General features: G+C 34.6%; 4 protein-coding genes and 1 long non-coding RNA gene across 6 annotated transcripts; 2 read left to right on the top strand and 3 right to left on the bottom strand.

Annotated features, from left to right (window-relative positions):
• Positions 1 to 500: 500 nt before the first annotated feature.
• Positions 501 to 1,794, bottom strand: LOC8278759. The gene is made up of 2 exons (XM_002516909.4): positions 1,309 to 1,794; positions 501 to 1,177 (listed from the first exon to the last, which is right to left on the bottom strand). The coding sequence occupies exons 1-2, from the start codon at positions 1,393 to 1,395 to the stop codon at positions 710 to 712; spliced, it is 555 nt and encodes a 184-aa protein (XP_002516955.1). The 5' UTR covers positions 1,396 to 1,794; the 3' UTR covers positions 501 to 709.
• A 5,291-nt stretch (positions 1,795 to 7,085) lies between these two features.
• On the top strand, positions 7,086 to 8,389 carry LOC8278761 (RING-H2 finger protein ATL2). The gene has a single exon (XM_002516911.4). The coding sequence runs from the start codon at positions 7,259 to 7,261 to the stop codon at positions 8,135 to 8,137; it is 879 nt and encodes a 292-aa protein (XP_002516957.2). The 5' UTR covers positions 7,086 to 7,258; the 3' UTR covers positions 8,138 to 8,389.
• A 1,668-nt stretch (positions 8,390 to 10,057) lies between these two features.
• LOC125371133 lies at positions 10,058 to 11,407 on the top strand. Its single transcript, XR_007217409.1, has 2 exons — positions 10,058 to 11,102; positions 11,202 to 11,407. It is a non-coding gene; the product is annotated as an uncharacterized LOC125371133 (long non-coding RNA).
• A 748-nt stretch (positions 11,408 to 12,155) lies between these two features.
• On the bottom strand, positions 12,156 to 16,156 carry LOC8278763 (condensin-2 complex subunit H2). Its single transcript, XM_015717774.2, has 11 exons — positions 15,778 to 16,156; positions 15,585 to 15,684; positions 15,036 to 15,142; positions 14,824 to 14,966; positions 14,309 to 14,732; positions 14,038 to 14,213; positions 13,794 to 13,961; positions 13,610 to 13,708; positions 13,342 to 13,443; positions 13,062 to 13,220; positions 12,156 to 12,773 (listed from the first exon to the last, which is right to left on the bottom strand). Exons 1-11 carry the CDS (start codon positions 15,953 to 15,955, stop codon positions 12,423 to 12,425), a joined length of 2,007 nt encoding a protein of 668 aa, XP_015573260.1. The 5' UTR covers positions 15,956 to 16,156; the 3' UTR covers positions 12,156 to 12,422.
• A 919-nt stretch (positions 16,157 to 17,075) lies between these two features.
• On the bottom strand, positions 17,076 to 19,370 carry LOC8278764 (putative pectinesterase/pectinesterase inhibitor 28). Of its 2 annotated transcripts, none has more exons than XM_048378922.1 (3): positions 19,270 to 19,370; positions 18,115 to 19,177; positions 17,076 to 17,952 (listed from the first exon to the last, which is right to left on the bottom strand). In XM_048378922.1, the coding sequence occupies exons 2-3, from the start codon at positions 19,154 to 19,156 to the stop codon at positions 17,255 to 17,257; spliced, it is 1,740 nt and encodes a 579-aa protein (XP_048234879.1). In that variant the 5' UTR covers positions 19,157 to 19,177; positions 19,270 to 19,370; the 3' UTR covers positions 17,076 to 17,254. The 2 variants fall into 2 exon arrangements, with proteins under 2 accessions (XP_048234879.1, XP_048234878.1); XM_048378921.1 differs by having other exon boundaries at positions 19,264 to 19,327.
• Between the last annotated feature and the right edge of the window lie 1,979 nt (positions 19,371 to 21,349).

Raw genomic sequence — 21,349 nt, 5'->3', positions numbered from 1 at the left:
GTTTCTATTGATTTGTATTTTAACTGAATCCGAAATAGACCTTAAAAAGACATTATGGTAAACTTGTCAAGCAATGGGTCAGTTTAGGTCCCACACGCATATAAAGATCTCAACAATATCTTCTTTCCAATGCACTGCAAGTAACGGCAATAAGGTGTGGGGGGTATCAATATCTTCGCTTCTCTCTATTCAGGCCTGTACCAAACTTTGTAACGTTGTATTCTCATTGACGAATAGAAACCCAATTCATAAAGAGAGCCACATATTTTAATACAGGCACCTACATTTAAAAATTCAAATTAACCCCAATAAACTAAGCAAGTATGTATATTATTGTAATGTGTGTATCCTGCCTAAGATCTATCAAAAGGGTACCTACAATCTTGTGGATATTGGAGAATAAAGAATAGGTGAAATGAGTTAAGTGACCTAGTCAAACAACTTTCGAGTAGTCTCATTAGTTGCAGAAATCAATAAAGTGAGCAACAAACACACAGAAAAGCATCAAAACAAATACCTTTTTGCAGTTTTTACACAAAGCAGAAAAGGAAGGGGGAAAAACCAATAAGATAATATTAATAATGGTTAACCCTTCGAGCAAAAGCCGAACGCATCACCTAAAGCCCACCAGTAAGTGGTCAGGGAACTAACATCTTAAAAAAAGAACAGAATCTTGAAAGAAAAAAAAAGCTTCAAGAACTGAAACATTTCAAGTGACCAAGTATATTGGCATGGAAGAAGTAGACATCCTTTGATGCTGCTGCTGTTGCTGTTCCACGTTAAGCTCTCTAAGACTCAAATATGGTATCTCCAAATCACCCTTTCTTGCTGGCGTTAAAGTTCCGGCCAGTGGACCTGACGATGGGCGGCTAGTCGTCCTGTAAGGAGTACTTGACCCACTTCTGCTTTCAGTTATATACACAGGACCTGATATCGATGCCCTGAAAGCTCTAGCCCTTGCTTTATGCACATCTTCATCAGCAAAATCATCTTGTTGGGTCTGGACCCATTTCCATTTCAAGAACAAGAAAGCTTTTTTCCACCAACGTTTCTTCTTGTTCTTGTGGGGTTTTTTATTAGAGTATTCATCTTTTGAAATGGGTTTTTGAAGCTTGAAGTGTAAAGAATCTATCGACCTTGCTGTTTCTCTCTTATGCTTTCTTGCTTCTTCCAAGAACTTGTTTAAACAAAGAAAAACAAAAGAAGAAGAAGAAGAAGAAGCTAATATGGGTCAGTCTCAGAAACAACATCAAAACCAAAGAATGTATTCTCTCTATAAATAACTATGTACTTAGAAAAGAGTAAGACCTGAAAGTAGTCGATTTGTGGGTCAAAGCCATAGTCGCTGAAGTGTTGAGGTTCTGGCATTGGGAATATAGGAGACTTGTTTGCCATTTTCTCTCCTTTTCAGTTTATTTCTCTCTCTGTGCAAGTCAAAAGTGACTTCTTTCTCCTGGTTTTAATTTATAACTGAGGATTCGGGTCAGGTCACACAAACCAGTAAAATACTGCAATTTCCTTTAGCAAGAAAGATAAAAATATTTGGATAGTGAGAGAAAGTTGGATTTCATTTTTTTTTTTTTTTTTTTTTTTTTTAAAGCTTTAGGGGCTCAAGGTGGGAATGGCCGTTGGGGAACATAAAACCAACCCTATAGACGATAGTAAAAGTTGTTAGATTTATTTTTTCTTATTGTCAATTAAAAAAATGATTTGGTGTGATTGTGTGCATGCCACATTTAGCGTTAGATGTTGAGATATTGATTCAAAATCTTTCTATTTTTAATATGTAATGATTTATTTATATCTACCATAAAAATATCATTCAATTTTATCTTATCAAATGAATACCACATATTGTATTTAGAATTGTGTGAATTTTATATTTATTTTTAAATTGCTTCAGAAAAAAACATAAAACTAGTAATTTGTCTCTAAAATATTTTTTGAAAACTTTTTTGCCAAAATTTTAAATGGGCTTTTAATTTTAATTAATTTCATCAAAATCGAATGAAGCAGATAATATAGTGTAACATGGGTTTTCAATATTGAAAATGATTAGGTGCACTCCTACATAAGTTCCTACCCAATCAATCAAATGAAGAATATGTAGAATCAGATGATTATGCATTTGACGGGCACAATGTGGATGAGCACACTAAATAAGTATCCTCACAACGAACAGGTACGACTTCCTCTATATTTAACGCCATTAATTGAATCTCATGCACATGTCTGGCAGTAGGAGATTGAATAATAAAGCCCTCCTTGTGCTGCTGCCTGTAAGGCTATCCTATGGCAAAATGCTCCCTCTCCCACATGGTATGGAGCAGAAACCTGCTGCTGCCACCGAGAGATTGCTTAAAGTAGAGAAACCCAATAAAATGTCTCTGTTTTTAATGCTTTTAGAATTCTGGTAATTAAGGAACCTGACTTCGCCCAAATTAATATTTTGCAGATGAAATCAAGCACGCTTACTTTTTCTTCTTTTTTCTCAAATAAGAGAAGACTGATTTTGATGCTGCCCGTGTACGACTTGTAATAATAGATGTAGCTAGGTTTCATTTTTGTCTCCCAAAACTTTAATGCGATTGCTGTGCACCAAGATTTAGTAGTCTACCCACCCATGTAACCAGTGTTAGCCATGGTGATCATGTGTCAGTTTGTCGGTGAATCCTGATCAACACCATCCCAATTAGTTAATATTTCGCTTATAAGAAAAGGATTACATATGACGTATAGATTACTATAACCCATGTATTTAATATTGCAAGCTTAACTAATCTATAGATTAAATTAAATATTTAAATCTTAACTAAGACTTCCCATATTAGCGACTCTATGTTTGTCATTGGAAAAACAAAAAATAAAAATAAAAATTCGGTACGAAATTTAATAAAAATAAAAACATATATTTTCTTGCCACAACTTTATTAGTAATACACTAAATTTTCAATATTTATATTTCCCGTACTTTGTATAAAAAATTATTTTATAAATCAAGCCCATAAATTATAATGAAACCTAGGTTTCTAATTGTTGAAGTACCGATTAATTAGGTAGGTTATTTGTCTCCTTCACGGGAAAACAACGAACTAAACTTGTGCAAATCCAGGCACGGGTCTTCCCTGGAGAAATTATGTAATAATGATCACAAGAGTTGTGGAGACCCTGAGTGAGGATTGTATCAAGACTTCACGTGCAGAGCGACTCATGGTTCAATTTAATCATTAAATAAATAAAAAAACTGACAGTGAGTAGGGGCTGATTTGCGTTCTCGTATTATTTTGATTACAACACGTATTCAGCGTTTTCTAACTGAGACAGGCTTTACTTTAGGACCAAATAGTTGCATATCTCAGCATTAAATCTTAAAGTGCTAGTGATTTCAGATTTAATTCCGTTTTCTTTTAACTCCAAGCTTCAATGCTCAGACCATCCAAATTAATACAAAGGCATAGTAGTTCATGTCTGGAATATAATCTCCACCTACAGGCAACAGCCATCCAAATTACAATGTGTATTTAATGGGTGGGTTCTCTCAGTGGGCTCATTCTTTAATGTCCAAACTGCCAATAATATGGACCATACTCGCTTATTAGAAAGTTTTTGTGAGCGTAAGAGTCCAGTTAAAAGCCCAACATAACTGTTAAGATTTTTTTTTCCTTCTTCCTTTTTTCTAAAGGAAGAAACGTGTAAAAGAAAAAACCCACGTCACTGTCAAGGGAAATGAGTTATGCAGGTCAAAGGAAATTATGGAGTAGCAAAGAACCATCCTTGGCAGCCTTGAAGGCTTGAATAGGAACGGGCTGCTCCATTACTTCGCTAGCCCTTGCGCAGTATATCCAATGAATGGAGACTCCATTATGATGCTGATTTTGTTAATATGCTAATCTAAATATATAATATTACTTTTATTTTATTTTTATTTTTAAATTAAAAAAATTTCAATTACCTATTTTATTTTTATATATTCAATTTAATATTAATTTATTTTCTCATTTTTTATTCTTATGTTGAAATAAGTGTAATATAAATTTTAAAATACCTACTAGAATAGTTTAACTGATTTTTACTAAAAAGTAACATTAATATAAAATGAATGGAGTAATATTCCTAGCAAATACTATTATAAATCAGAATTGTTGTATTAAAGCCGGTGCTATGTTTTTCCTCTACAAACATCAACAAAATAATTATAACTAAATCAACAAAAAATAAAAGTCTCGTAATTTTCTTGTATTCACATAATTTAAATATTAAAATTAAGCAAGTTTTTAATTATATGATTTAATTTCACGCTAAGAACTAGCAAATTTCCACTCTTTTTCTTTAACTATGTTTTTTCTCTTTTTTCTAAACACTAAAATTATTTTCTCCCCATTTTCTTACCTCCAGAATTTATATCTTTTTTAATTAATAAGTAACCATTAATAGTTTAATAAGATTTGCGAGTGGCTAGTCAATATAATAAATAAATAAAAGAAAATGTGTAACAAGGTGCTCTTACTATTTTTTTAAAATTAATAAATAAGCCGCCAGAAAAAGGATAAGAATAATAACTAAAGAAAAGACTGAAATGCATCTAAAATTATAAAGAAGACTATTGAATATTAGAAAAACATGTGAGTGGAAGGAGCAGGCAATTTCTTCAAAAGCGAATGGAAGCTAAAAAGAATAGGTAAAACCCACAATTTGGCCCCTGGACTATTAGCATTTATTTCAACAGGCCCATGTATAAATAATTTATTTAATTGAGCCCTCAAACTATTAATTAGGCTTATTTGAAGAGCTTTTTTGACAATCCTTTGGTGTCATTCTAAGAAGAAGCCCTCATAGAATACTACAATCATACTAAGTTGAAAGAGAAAAGTAAAGGTTAAGCTCATTCACTCATTATAATCTCTGTTTCAAAAAGTTTTAGCCATATTTTAAATGGTTATTGGAATTTTATATACAAGGACAAATACTAAAGTTAATAAGGGAGCTATTAACAAAGAACATGTAAGTTGTAGCACCAAAGGTGGTACTTGTCCTTCTAATATGACTATAATAAATCCATGCAGCAGTTCTAGGGATATTGATGTGGGAATTATTGATAGCATATTTGAAAAAAAGGATATATTTCAAAGAGGAAGCTATCACGGATAGCATGTTTACAGGCATAAGGTATTCAATATCAAAGTGCAAATTGGTTTGTTAAAGATGGATCAACATTGGCACAAAAAGATAAAGATAATGGTTCAAGGAAGCATGTCTTTTGGCGGGAGCAACACCCAAAGTAATTGATTTTGTAACAAATTCTGTTAATTGATACTTGATAATTAACTTCTTTGCACTTATTATTTTTGTATTATTCAAGTAGCTAGACTGCCTTTATTTTGTAATATTTGGGATGTTATTTATTCAATGTTAATCAATGTTGCTTTTAATACATTTTGATTAGTCTTATTAATATTAACTCACTATAAATATAATGCAGAAAATACCAGGTTATTTTTAATCTTTAGCAAATTATGAGCCAACAATTTCAACAAGTATATGGTCCTAAACATTGAACCAAAATATTGTCCATGGATATAACACCTAAACAGTAAAAGCTACAAAAATAGCTTGAACGAAAACAACCCTGCAACAATAATAAACACAGCCCTGTAAGAATCTCTACTAAACTTACAACACTTGGCTTCTTGATTTGCCTCGGTCACAACTTCATTCAAAGAACCAATTTGTTTCCTTAATGCTTCGATATCCTTCATGGCTCGATGAAGATGCAGGTTCATTGTCCTTACTTCATTCAACAAAGCAAGAGACCTTTCACTCTTCCACTCATCATGCCATTTAATGTATATGTAAAGTGATGGCTGCAAAATAAATAAATAAAAACCGTGTTTAATCTTGCCCAAGAAATGTAGAAAAAAAAAGTGCATTAGAGATTTTAAAGTCCATGATATACCCTAAAAGAGCACCTCCAGAAATTTCTATTTGGGTTATTTTCACTCATTGAAACAAATAGTTCTGCACGAGCTCCATACAGATAATGAACAATGTGATCTTTAATGGCTTCTAAATAGGCATCATTGAAAAGAAAATCGCTTCCATCAGATCCATCTGCATTGCCACCTTCCATTTTCTTCTACAGTTCGATGGTGGTAGAGGAAAAGAAAAAATAAGATGCTACAATTTAAAGGGAACCTTAATTTTAGAGTTTCGAAACTAACTTTTCACACGTGTATTTTATTTTTCATGTTGACATTTCTTATTATTTTTAACGCTGTTAAGAGCGTTTTGAGCACGCATTAGAGGGCCATCAAAAAAGTCCTTCAAATGAGCCTAATTAATAGTTTGAGGGCTCAATTAAATAAATTATTTGTACGGAGGTCTATTGAAATAAATGTTAATAGTTTATGGGCTAAATTATAGGTTTTGCCAAAAAAATAACAAAACAGAAAAGGAGTAGCTTCACCTAAAGCGGATCAGGTCAGCGAATACAATGCGGCAGCGAGCGAAAGCTCAGTAAGTAGCGTAATGGTTGAACTTCAACGAGCGTGCCTCCTGCTGCTTTGTGTAACAGTTGCAGATTTTGGTAAAATTGATCAAGGATGGACCCCTCGGTTTATATATTTTATTTTTAACTTTTTAATTTTAAAAAATTAAAATTAGAAGTAAAGATTACTCAATTTGTGCCTATTAATTAGGCATTCAATCTGGTATCTTATTATAAGAATCATATAAGTTGAACTACTCAATTTATTCCCTGTTAATTAGGCATCCACATTTATAACAAGATTTTTATTTTCATAGAAAGGAAATGAATTATATAAGTTGAACTACTCAATTTATGTCCTATTAATTAGGCACTTTAGATTTACAGTGCAAGTTCCATTTTTTTTCTTTGTGAAATGTGTATTCTATTAAGCTAATTATATTAATTACAGTTTATTTCTTGTTGTCAAAGAAAAATAAAATATAGAGGATAATAATATTGACGTAATAAGAAAAATCCCGCGTCAACACTGGCGTCTTTTGATAGGTACATATATACTTTGACACTGTTTTTTAACAGCAGAATTAGAATGAGCAGAGATATTAGAAAAGTGCATAGCATATTATATTGTGCCCACTGACACCATTTCATAGAAACCCTCAAGAACCTTCCTTTTCTCCATCCTCTGCTAAATAAAATCCCCTTCTTCTTTCTTTCCGCACTCGGAACACATACAATACACAAAAACACTCTCTCCTCACCCAATAACCAGTGATGGATCCAGCAAGTCCAGATGCTGATAATGAATACTCAACAACCAAAGGCTACGCTCTGAGCGGTAAAATTATGCTAAGCGCTATTATTATTCTTTTCTTCGTTGTCATCATGATGGTCTGCCTCCACCTCTACGCTCGCTGGTACCTTCTCAACGCTCGCCGCCGCCAGCACCGCCGTGCTCGTAACCGCCGTGCTCACCTTATCTTCTACGTTGACCCTTCTAACGCAAATAATGTCACGGTCCCCTCTCGTGGACTCGATGCAGCTGTGTTAAACACTCTCCCTGTTTTTGCTTACTCTTCGAAAACCCACCCGGATCCTATTGAGTGCGCGGTTTGTTTATCCGAGTTTGAAGAAAATGAAAGGGGTCGGACTTTGCCCAAGTGCAATCACAGCTTTCACATTGAATGTATTGACATGTGGTTCCATTCTCACTCCACGTGTCCTCTTTGCCGTTCTGCTGTTGAACCCGTTCCCGAAGACTCGGTTCGGGTAAATTCAGAGATTAATGAAACCGGGTCTAGAGCTGGTTTATGTGTCACCTGTCAACATGAGGAGAACCGCGTTGATGGGGTTGCTTCTACGTCGTCGTTTAATGGCAGACGGAAACCAGCCGAGTTTGTTGGAGTTACGATAGAAGTGCCTAGAAGAAATGGAGTTTTCGAAGACGAGCCAGCCACCGAGTCACCGTCGTCTTACAGATCGCCGATGAGTCGTATGCTGTCGTTTAGGAGGATTTTAAGTAGAGAAAGAAGAGGAAACGCATCATCTCCTTCTTCAGGTATTACACCGGCGAGTTGCGGCGGTGGATCCTCGATCGATATAGAGGGGACGAGTCAAACTCATGGTAAACTGGGTAGTGACTCAGTTGTGTGAGGTAAAGTAGAAGAGAAACATGCGGCTATTGTCAGGTGTATCTGCTCTCGGGTCTCGAGGGTGTTGTCTGCAAGAGAAACTATTGAGTGCGGAAATTTTGTGTAGGCGCGGTTGTGACGGGTCCATTGTTTTGGATTCCGTGGCCGCCTTGTGTTGGCGGTTTGACTTTTGACTTGTATATATTTTTCTCATTTCATTGATTTAATTATTTTAAATTTTACTAATGATGATAAGTTATTTTGTCATTTGCAATTTGATGGTTATTAGGGAATTTGTTGAAAAATAGAAAAGAATAATGGGAAGATCCACTTGAGAAAGGAAAGGAAGGGAGGTAGGAAACATCCTTGAGGTTGAAGCAAATTATCGTTTGCAGCAATAATTGAAAAGAACAAAGTCCCTCAGTGTTTGTTATTGGAATATTAATTAATGAATCATCCATTAATCAAAATATGACCCAGGAGGCCAATAGTGTACCGCTCAGACTAATCTGTAATATAAATAAATAATTATCAATTGAAAATTTCAGATATTTCAAAATTGACAAAAGACAAAAAGATATAGAAATGTCGGTCTAGTAAGTTAAGTAAACTATTTGATTTCTTTTCAATTTTTATTTTTTTAATCTCAAATGTCTACGTGATAATGTGTAATCGTTTGCCACTTCATTTTGATCAATTAAATTATGAGTTGCCATTTCTGTTCACTTAAAAGCTTAAGGGATGAATCGTGACAAAATTGATAATATGAGTTTATTCTAGTTAAATTTGGGAAGCTAACCACGACAATATATCATTTGGTGATATGGCCAATTATTTATTGCAATGCAATTATCTTAAGAGAACCAAAATCATTTACCAAACAACAAAAACCAAAGATGGTACGTGCAATTACTCAATTTTGCTCAAATTTATTTATGTGGAACCACTCCGGACTATTATAAAAAATTAGACCTTTTTAGATATTATTTCAACAACAAAAAAAATAAAATTTACCGTTGGTGATTAATGTTACCAACATAAGAGATGACACTAGTCGTAGTTTTTAGTAGGAGTTTAAGAAAAAATATCTAGAGACTGTAATAGCATTAGTCGTTTATTGGTGTCTTAAGTAGGTGTTTATATGAATAATGTCATTTAAATTAATAATTTTGAAAATAAAAAATGATGTATTTCTTTTTACTTTTTTAGCGGTAATGCATTGAGGTTACAAAATATAGTGAGTTACTTATTTTATATTTATAAAAAGAGTTACTAATATGCTAGTGAAGACGAATTCTCAACTCGCTTGGAAATTCCCCTCTAGTCAAGTTTTCATACAAAATTGTCAAGATTTATTACTTGTAAAGCATGTTACGTGATAAAATAAAACCTCTGGTTTCGATTTTCAATGGTTCATTATCCATTGTAAGATTACTATGGGTTGACCTTCTTTTGTGTTTATACAATATTGTTTTACTCTATTTCCTGTATTTTCATCCTCTTTAGTTACCTTGAGTCATGTAAACATATAATTTTATTATAGATTTCCACACAAGGGAGAAAAGGAAAAAAGGAAATGAATAGAGTAGGAAAATCTATTACTCGTTTCACATGCAATTGCAAGTGGAAATCATATATAAATATAATATACGAGGGACAGATTGTACATGTATGTTCGTAGTATATATATATATGCAGAAGGTAGCTGAATCGAAGCTGTCTGAGTTTTGTCCATATCACACGACCAATCATAATGCATACACAAGCCAATTAAGAATAGTCTATATTGGCTGTTTCAAAGGCATTATGTTATGTTATTATTGATATTATATATTCTAAATGTGTACAATATTTAAATAAAAGCTTCTCCAGGGTTTAAAAACTCCAACTTAATCAAGATTCAAAACTAGTCCTTTTTCTTGCTCAACGACTTCCAAAGCAATATTGACCCCAGGAGTCATTTCTTCCTGCGTTCTATACAAACCCCACTTAACCAGAAGTTTAATAAACGATAGCGAATTTCTTTTTGTTCTCATTTTAACCCCTTCTGTTCTCATTTACCCAGTTCCTTCTGTACCACCTACAAAACTGTAAAAGCTTTTCTGTGCAGTTTTATCTTCAAGACAGAAGCAGTGTAGGATATTCTTTTGGACTCTCTTCTTCAATTCTGTTTAACGTTTTGCCTTTATTTGAAACTCAACGTCACTCCAAATATGCTGCGGATAATGGCTAGATCAGATATTTTGTCATGATTTTGCCGCGGGTTCACGTGAATCTGAGTGCGTATAATGACTTTTTTTCTATAAAGAAACACAGAGCGTAAGCATTACAAGTAGAAAAAGTAAGTCAAATGAACGGATGAGATTGAAACTTGACTGAATTATTATGATCGGTACAGCTTTGTTTTCTTTAGGTCCCATTTCTTTTACTCCAATAACACGACATCTGATCTGACCATGTTTGTTTGCCCCACACGGTTTGCTAATTGCTTTACATACTTATTTTTTGGCCTTTTATGGTATAAACAAACGAACATAGTAAAGTCAATACTTAATAGTGTTTAATTTTGTGATTTGGAAGATACACGTCTTCTATGAGAATTATAACCCACCTAATTCAATTTCAATGGTTTAGTTTTCTAGTGTAAAATGGACATGAAGTAACACAGTTTAGCATTGTTTTCTTCTATTGCTTTTGTTTTCTTTCATTTTTTTAAATATTCCTCACAACCTGTTACTTGCAGAAAGCCTGAAATTAATACATAAATAAGAAATTTAAAAATATTTCTCTCATTAGATTCAAGTATTTGGTCTCACTCATGTGCTAGTGAAGCCCTAGATTTTGAGTTCCCTTGAGCATAACAGACATCGTAACAATGGCTTTCTGGTGGCCAATAATCGTGCTCGCTTTTGCCTGTGCGATTTGCCGGTTCTTGTTGATGCTTATCCCGACCAATGTGCCTTCAATTGACGTCGATGCATCCGATGGTAATTACGATTTGTTTACGATTTGTCGCCATCTGCAACTTTATGTTTGTTATATTTGGTAGTTAATAGTTATGATGGTGGATTCGATTGTTATGACAGTTTTAGATGGGAATCAAAAGGAAGAGAATAGCTTTATTTATGTAAGTTTTTTTCTTTCCTATTTGTATTAATTCTTGATTTGTATACTTGACGTGTTTAATTAGAGTTCAGAGAGCAAACATCGTTTGAACTAATTGTGCATTAGTAATTGTAAACATCGTTTTGAACTAATTGTGCATTAGTAATGTAAACATCGTTTTGAATTAGATTTTGCAGCGGATTTTAACTTGCAGTATGAATTTAATGTATTTTGTTGTGCTTCCAAAACGCAAATCTATATTGTAGATACTTCCGAGTAGACCTGTTTATGGGACTTTATTTCAACAAACACGAAATTTTTAATATCTCACCAAATCCGAGCCTGAATTTTTTTTAAAAAGCTTGGCCCGGCCCGACCAATTGTTAAACCTGTAAATACGGATCGGGTCTGGGCGGGTTCGGATCGGACTGTGCAGGTTCGGGCTGTGCGGGTTCGGGTCGGGCTTGAGTTTAATTTTATTTAAATATATTATTAATAACAATAAAATTATAAATAAAAATAATAGGTAGCTAAGTGGTAAGTAACACTTAATTATAAGTTAAAAATCACAAGTTTAAATACTAGATATGACATTTTTTTTTCCTAATTAAACTAAACATCGGGCTGGGCCGGGCTAGACTTGGATTTTTATGGAAATTCCAAACCCGACCCCAAAAATTCGAGCTTTTTATGGGTTCAGGCCGGGCCGGACTTGTACACAAAAATTATTGTCCAACCCGGCTCGAAGAGTGCGGGCCTGAACGGGCCAAGCGGATACCCAGGCCCATGAACAGGTCTACCTCCGAGAGGAAGGACACAGCAGCAAAGTTATAAAAGTATTAGTTAAAATCAAATATACAATAAAGTTTACCAGAACTTAAAAATACGAGAAAAAAGAAAAAGAAAATGATAGTAAGAGGACTAAAATATTACAATGATAACAAAGCCCATTCTACAATTGAAATTAATTCAAACTATTACAAGGTCTCTTCACCTTCTGGAAGTACATCTACGTCATAATAAGTTAAACATAATACATTTCGCAGCTAACCATTGTCAGTAAACTAGAATTACAAAAAAGAAGAAAAAAAATATAATCACAAGATGATAAATGCTGAGCCATTCAACATAAAAGTTGAATTGCCCCAGCAATGGAAATTGGGAACAGAGAAAAAGCTTGCCTATTCCTATGGCATTCTGGGTTACCTTGATGAGTGTATGTCTACTGGTTCAACAAATCGAGCTCTCCGTCTCTTCTTGCTTTCAGGGGTGCATCTTGCACCACCAATCTTCCCAAGTTTCACAGTAAAATTGCCGTTAAGTTGTGATGAATTAATGCTTGGAGATGTCTCTTTGCCAGACTTATCCCCTGAACCCTTGTTACAACCTCTCCTTAATGGTGATTTTACTCGCTTTTTTGACAGTCGAAATTGTAGGTCTTTCCGTCTCTTGTCATGGTTAAGAAGCTGAATATGGAAAGGATTCATGGCTGTGTAACAGACAGACATACCACCTACCCCACTTCTCTCCAAATTGACGTCTCCATTATTCACCTGAAAATTGGAAAAGTTGGCAACTCTACATTCATTGAGACACTTCAATCACAATACTGATTTCAGATACAGAAAATGCTTCCAATGTTTTAACCAAACTTTTAATCAGCCATTAAGGGTCATTGCCTAGTGCAATCACCAAAATATTGGATTTGCTCCCAAGAGAATGCTAGCTTGAACACTATGTGTAGACACTCCAAGATAACTTCCTAAAGATAACATCCTTTCTACTTTAAGCTAACCAACCTCACTTAACAGGTACAATTGATAAAATAATACAAAAATTACCAGCTGAAGAAGTGCAGAGAATGTTCGAGCCACATCATGCTTCTCTTGGCCCTTCACAACATCAGCAAAGGACATGACGTTTTCACCATTTGCTTCCAGGGATAATTTGTCAAGAATTCTTTCACCATAGGCATGAATATCAAACGAAGGGCGTGAATCCTACCAGAAAGAAAATTAACCTTCAATTTAAAGCAGATCAAAAGTTGAGCAACAAAATAGCAGATAGACAATAAAAAAGGCAAAAACAAAAAAGTTAAAAATTAACTAAAGGGAGATTTACTTGCTCTTCCAAGTTATGCTCTATTTTCTGTTTCCATGACGAAACCCGAGTAGCTAATTCAGTCTGCTTCTCTGTTTCAGCTATGTTAGCAAGGAGAGCATCCTGCAAATGACAAGGTAAGTAATTTTCGACACTCATAATAACCAAGTGAGACATGAAAAGTATCAGAAACCAATTTGCAAAATGCACCAAAACAATTTTGCAAAGTTCATCAAATCAACCCATTGGTTAATAGCCCTAGATAAATATAAAACAAATTTGTCCTTACCAGGTGAGAGCGACAAAGATCTTCCAGGCTTGCTTGGGAGCTTGGATCTTCATTTCCAAAAGCTTCATTGATGTCGAAGTGAGTAGAGCTATCGTCATACTGCATAAAATCAAATAATAAGCAACTCAGATGTTCCTACTAAAATAATCAGATATGAACCATAACATAAGATGAACCTACCGACCTTTTCATGATGAAGATCTTCATCCATATACATATTTTCTGGTATATCATCATCAGGCTGCCCAAAATCTGGGACGCCACTGTCATGCTCATTGCCTTCATCGTCATTCTCAGCATTGCCAAAAGTGTCACTATTATTATAACCTCCATTACTCAGCGATTGCCTTAGCTGCAACAGAAATATCAGGAATCAAGCAAGAACACAAGAAAAATACATGTGAGGACAATCTCAAGAGAATTGGTACCTTTTCATATAAAGGAGGAGAATCTGCACTTTCAGTTTTTTCAGATCTGCTAAAACGTGCTTCCCATATTTCTGTGAGCTCAGGACTGATAGTACCACGCATCCTTGCAAGTGGAAACATAGTAGTTATAGAGGTCTGCCTAGCGGATTTTACCACATTCCTTCGGTAAGGTTTTACTGCTTGTTAGCAAAAATCCAAGGAACGTGAAGTTAGGAACACAAACGAATTAAGAGAAAAGAAAACACACAGGACAAGCAAGTTCTTTAACAACCTTTTCTGAAAGGTTTCACCTTTAAAGTCCCAGGCTCATGAGGATTTAAAGGCTTCCATGGGTCATCATCATTATTATCATCATCTGAACCTTCCCAGTTCCTGGGTTCAGAATAATCGTCATCCATATCAAGTCCATTACAGGTGTGAGGATTGGGCACCACTTTAGAGCTATTATCACCAAAAATACAATCAGCCACAGGAGTTTGGTTGAGTTTTGCATCCTGGTTCTTTCCAAGAGATGACTTACGTGCAGTCCCTCCTGAACGTCTTGAGGGGGACTGGAAGCTCTTGCGGGGGGAGCTTCCCTTACAAGTACTATTTAGTCCTTTTCCAGTTTCATCTCCATTGAAGAAATCATTCACTGCGTCAGCATCACATGGGTCTAAAAGAATAAAATCCCTGTAGAGATCATTGGTGGCTAACTGAAACAGTGCAGAAAAGAGAAATGCCTTATTATCAGTTAGGTCACAAATACATTAATATCCTAAAAACTGGATGCATATAATATATTACCAGGTATGAATCCAGTTCCCCGCCATCACCAGTTGTATTTAAGCAATCACCTTCAAGAACAATAAGATTTGCTGGCGGTTTTACAAAGTGATAGAGAGAATCATCTTTGCTGGTTGAAGCATCTAAGCTATTCCTTGCTTCCACTGCCAGATATTAAATAGTTAGGTTTGCACTATGACTTCAGCAAAACAGAATGCAGTATTTAAACCCACCTGGAACATCATCTGAGACCCAGAACTGATCACTTTCTTCATCAGAAGCTGCATTGGAACCATTTTGCTCAGGCTGGAAAGATGTACCCTCTGTTTGCTCTTGTTGCCTGATCAAATAGGATAAAATCAACAAAAGCACCACTTCCATGGCATATTGGCAGCCTAGTTTATGCATTTCCTAGCCTTAGTGCTTTGAGAAACGTAATGAAAATAAAAATGGTTCCAGTGCCGCCAATATCACCAAACATAAGTTATGGCACATCAAACATCATGTATTAACTATATCACCAAAGACACATTTGAACCATGCACATATCACCAAAAACACATTTGAAGGCAGCAAGAATTCCCAAGATAATGAACAAAATAACAGAAAACTCTGCACATATCAGCATTTAGCAATCAAATGGGTTGTCAAATAACTATGTAAAGTAACGCACAAATAAATAAGCAAGTTTTAACTTATTAGACGAACCATTTAATAATTATACACTAAGTACAATTAAAAAGAAACAAAATTTAATTAAAAAAAATAAAAGGAAAGCAAACCTCTTTTGAGAAAGGAAGTCCAAAGCATGTAAAACCAAGTTGTATAGATACTCGACCTTTCTGCTATACACTTGAACTGAACCTTGTAGTAACAAAGCAGCTAAATTTTCCAATAAAAAACAATTTTTTATTATTTTTGATTCCAACATCAAAAATTAATTTTAAAGAATTGAATATCCAATTAAACCCTAACCTTCAGCGAAATTAACGGAGACGTTATCGTCGGAGGTAATTTCACCGGAGCAAAGCTTTAAAAGGTAATCTTCGAGCTTTTTGGCAAGATCGACATCCCAATTGGCTTCTAGGTCACGCTCTGCTTGCACTGTGTGGATTTTTTTTGGAGGCTGCTCTTTTTCTTTGTGGAGAGTCATTTTTGCCAATTGGATTTTAAATTGTTCATTTTAGTGTTTGGGATGTGGGGCAGAAGGCGGAAAAATGAAAGGGATTTGCTGTTTCGATTAGTTAACTGGAAAATTAAAGAGAAAAGCTTACGAGTGGAAGTAAGAGAGATTTAGCGAGAGAGAGAGAGAGAGAGAGAAAGAGTGTTCAAAAGCTTTCGTCGAGCGTTTTCCCGCTCCCCTAAAGCTGCTGATGGACTATTGAAGTTGGACTGGTCGAATAAGGCCCAACTCTTGATTTTCTTTGTCGTATTCACTTTCTTGGCCCATTATATAATTATTTATTATATTTGGTCAAAATTGTGAATTTTATTTGAAAAGAATAAAATTAAAAATATATTAATATCATGAAATATTTAAAAATTCTGTATTATTTTATGTAAAATTTATTTAGTTTAACCATTATTTGATTATATAGAATTTTAAATTAATATTTAGATAATTTTATATGAGTGAATCTAATTAATATAATTAAGTATTTATTTTATTTATTTATTATGGTTTATTAAAGTATAATAAATATTATGTTATATAACAGATGATAGTTATTCTTTGTAAATAAAATTAATTATATGATATTAGTAGATAGTAGTTGAAAATTTTCAAATTGCTTATGTATAAAAGTCTTAATTAATTAATTTCTGGGGGATAGGGTTGTGGTGTTTGCAATGTCTCAATTTTATTGAAATTAATGATAAAATAAGGAAGAAATAAACCTATATTAACTCAGAAAAATTAATTAATAATTATATAAGTGGCATTATATTTTTTAAAGATGTGGCCTAAAATTGCTTTAAGTGAAAAAACGAAATTCATATTTGAGGTTAAAATTCAGTTTTTTTTTTAATATTCCCTGGAGACAAGGGAGAGAGGCTACCTAAAAAATAACCGAAAAAACAGAAAGACAAATGATTGTAGAATCGCAAAATAACACTACAGCTTCCCCTGCCATTGATAACAGCATCCTTGCACTTCTCTTTTGAAACTCAAAATCATGACACAATTCAATCAAAGCATACTTCAATAATAAAAAGAAAATGTACATTACATACATGGGAGCTATAAAAGATTAAGCACAAGGAAGAAGGAAGGATGATGACAAAATTCTCTTTCAGATATATATAGAAATAAGAAGTAACATTAATACATAAATTATATATTATTATTTTCTCATATGCTGTAAGTTACATGTGCACATATGCAGTAGGCACCAACTAATTAATTGACATAAAAGCTATTACAAGTCAATTCTTGTTTCCTCCTTTCTTCTCTCTACACTTTCATCATCCCGGAAGTATAGGGCACTCCGGTGGCCGCAATCCAACTATCTCCCTCCAGGAACTTACCAGCGGTGAAAGCTTCTGCATCTTGGGGAGAGAGCTTAACAATACCCTTCCATGTAACTCTGCTTGTCAGAGTTGCACCGGGTCCTCTATTCCCATACTCAGACAATGAGCAAGTGTCAATGCCAAAAGTACCCATCCATGGAGCCCATCCTTTTGGATCAATTATGTCATCAATAGAAGATTGCATGACGATGGTTCTTGAGTACGGCTTCCATGGACGGCCAAGGAAGGATGGGCTGTCGAGCTTTACTGGCAAGTAATCTTTCTCTGCTGTGATAGTGCAGTTTTGAAGGACGAAGCCGGTAGGTTCACGGGTGTTGTTCCTTCCTTGTGCTGTAATCGTACATCGTTGGTTTTCCAATGGCTTCCTCACTACCATCTTGCAGTTCTGGAAAACTGCGGCGGCGTCACCGGATATGAAGTCGATAGTGCCGGTGATGGTGCATTCACGGTAGAATTGGCGATAAGTGTGGGAAAAGAGTGTATTTTGGTAGCCATCAATTTGGCAGTTGTAGAAGACGGACATATCAGATTGTACCTTCAGTGCTATAGCCTGGTGCCCAGTAGCTCCTGCTGAGTTCTCGAATCCAATGTCCTTGGCCATGAAGTGGCTTCCACTGACCGCTGTAATAATTTTGAGTAAAAATAAAATTTGATTAATCAATGGAAAATTGGATACTGAACTTTCTTTCACATAGCAGAGCGAGTGTCTTTATCGTAATTCAGGAATTCACTCCTTTAAAAAATAAGGAAAACAAAAAATGAGAAAGAACATGTTATACTTACAGACTGTTGCGGTTTTGTATATCTGGACGCCACCGGCAAAGCTGAGGTCTCCAGTGATCTTAGTTTTTGTAGGACCATCACCGATTAGCATGATGTGGGTCAAGCTTCTGGAGAAGGTGACAACCTCCTTGTAGACTCCTTCCTTAATGTAGAGAACGAAGGTTGAGTTTCCGCTCTTAGGGATATTCTTTATTGCCTCGTTAATAGTCTTGTACTGGCCACTTCCATCTTGAGCAACAACCATATTAGGCTTAATTGTTGCTGGAGTTTGAGCAAGGAGTCTCCTTTTAGCTGGGGAAAGCCAGGATGGAAAATTATCATTGCCTTGTGCTAAGAGCTTGCGACCAGTCAATCCTGAAAGGTCCAAATCCTGAAGGATTGAAGAAAGGCCAGTAACCATGGCAAGGCCATTGCTAGTAAGCTGACTAGAAGTGCTCAAGATCTCCTTCATTTTCTGTCCAGCTGGGCCAGTGGTGTTATCAAATCCATCCAAACAAGTTTGCTGGTAAGTGATTGTGGCGCTAAGCCAGATTTTGAGATTAGCAACGTACTCATCTAGCTTGCTGATATCAAAATCTCCAACCTGCTGAAAGGAAGTCTTGAGATCACTGATGGCAGTGTTCATCAATTCTTTACAATTATCAAGGGCTTGTTTAGCCATAGGATCCTTGGCAACTTCCTTCAATGTTGTGGAATTTTCAATGGCAACTTTAAGAGCATCAATGGCAACCTGGAAACCAGCCTGAACAAGCTTGTGAGGATCGCTGGTGTTACCTGCAGCTTTGTTCAGACTATCCTCGCAGGTTTGTTTATAATCAGTAGGTTGGCAAATGGCTTGGATTGATTTTGTTGAGGTGGATAGCTGACCGCTAGAGCCACTCAACGGTGAGGACTCACCACCTTTTTCTTTGCCATCATTGACACCCACTGCCACAGCAACCACCATGGCTACTAGGATAATAGATGAAACACCAATGACGGCGAACTTCTTTTTCCTAGCAGCTGCTTCCGCGACGGAGCCATTATCATACCCGTAAGCCATCTGGAATCGTCTTGAATCAAGCTATAAATACAAAACACTCACCAAATTAAAGAAGATGAACAATGGGAAACAAAGTTTGGAGGAAGGCAAAGAAATTGAAATCTAACCGATACTTTTTCAGAGCTCTTGGGGCGGTTTGCTTCTATGATTAGATATGTTGTTATGCCCCGAGGGCTCTGGCTTGTGAGATAGAAGAAGGAAACCAAGATGTTTATATACGGAGCATTCAGGGATCACAGGAATAGAGAATTTCTAAGAACAGTAAAATTTGTTAGGAAATATGAGGTGTGGGAGAGTCAAGGCCAAAATTAAATCCTTATTATTTTCTAAAATTAGAGAGGCTGCCTCTAAGTCTATTTTTAAGGGTTTCTTTTTTCCCTTTCATTATTTTTAATGGTTGGTGAAAAAAGCTTCTTGAAGTTATCATGCAACGACTGAATTGCCAAATTTTGAATGTTATTGGATGTTAGCAGGCAGCCATGCACGATAATATAATTAAACCATGAAAGCTTTTATCAGAAAAACGAAAGGAAGTTGCATCATGAGCTTGTAGGCGGATTCACCATGATAAATATCTAGTTATATATTATGCTTTTTTTTTTTTTTGCTTGTGACAGAAAAAATGAAAAGGTAAAATATATTTTTAAGTTATTGAGTTTTCTATTTTTATTTTATAGACTTCTTTAATTTTTATTTTATTTTCATTAAGACTTTATATTTTTATTTTTACTTTTATTGAGATCTAATTGTTTTTATTTAAAATAAAAATAAAAATATAAGGCTCATAAAATAAATAAAAATCTCATCAAACATGTGTAAAAAATTCTTAATAAATATATAATGGTTTAATAAAATAAAATAAAAATTCAAAGCTCAATAGAATAAAACTAAAAGGTTCAAGGGTTCAATGATGAATTTTGCCAAATAAAAATTAAGAAAAAGTACAAAAATTGACTCTTTGATTTAATTTTTGGACACAAAAAGTCCAGTGATTTATTATTTTAGTACTCTGAAAATTATATTGTTCACAATAATATGCCCAAATTCATTAATACCGTTAATAGTTTTGAAAATTGAATCTCAAAGTTATATCGCTATAAAATTGATCTTGTCGGATAAATAACGAAATATAAAGTTCTCTATCATTCAAAACTCGTCGAAACTAATTAAAATTAAAAAAAGAATCGAATTATAAGATTTTTTTTTTTAATTTTTTCCTCCAAACTCTATTAAATTTGATATGACTAATCTTTGATAAAAGCTAAATTGATAAGAAGGTGGCAACAAATCAAATAATAAATGAGTAATAGTATTAATGAATTTAGATACAAATTATTAATATTTTAATTCTCGACATACTAAAGTATCGGCAAAAAAACCACAAAATCTGCAACATGGGTCAAATTTTTACTTTCTCCCTAATTGATAAGTTAGATACTAAATAAAGACTGAAAAAGTCTTTTCAAATAAAAAAATAGAAAGAAAAATGATTGAATAAGAACTGCGCGTGCGAAGGTGAAAATTGGGGTAACTGGTTTTTCTTAGTTTCCCAAGCGTTTTTCTTTATCAGCACCTAACCAACAAGCTATTAAGCACCCAAAGGTTTCAGGTTTTCGGAATGCTCATTCGAAGCACCGGTTGCTCTTATTACTAATTCTTATAGCTTTTCCTTCTTGAATATATTTGTGAACAGAAGAATATATATTACAGTAATCGAAAATCAGGAGTCTATTTCACCTGCAAGAATATCATATTAATAGGAAATCGTAATCTGATTTTATTTTTGGTCATTTTTAGAGTACTTCTAATTGAAGCAAGTAAACTTAATTAATTATACCTTCCATCCCAATATACATTCTTTTTCGTCAGAAAAGGGTAAAATCTTGAGAATGGGAAGCTTGAGAGCTAGAGTATGATTAGATTCTCATTGCACTCAATTCCTTCGAGAGAATTATATGTGATGTTAATATTAACTAGACGACCTAGAATTTCCCTTTGTACAGCTACCTCAGGAATGCAAAAAAGTAACAAATTTTTTTGTGAAGACAACATTTTGTAATTCTCTCTTCAATGTCGTATTCCATGTGTTGATGGGAAGGAAAAGAAGGGGAAAAAAGAAAAGGGTAGCTGAAACTTGAAACTAGCAGCAACATATAGACTATTGCAACGACAAATACACGTCCCCGATGCACA

This window comes from Ricinus communis, chromosome 9 (assembly GCF_019578655.1).
Source record: "Ricinus communis isolate WT05 ecotype wild-type chromosome 9, ASM1957865v1, whole genome shotgun sequence".
NCBI classification, from domain to species: Eukaryota; Viridiplantae; Streptophyta; class Magnoliopsida; order Malpighiales; family Euphorbiaceae; genus Ricinus; species Ricinus communis.
Note: the sequence above shows the minus strand (reverse complement) of the source record. Positions and strands in the feature narration are given on the sequence as shown.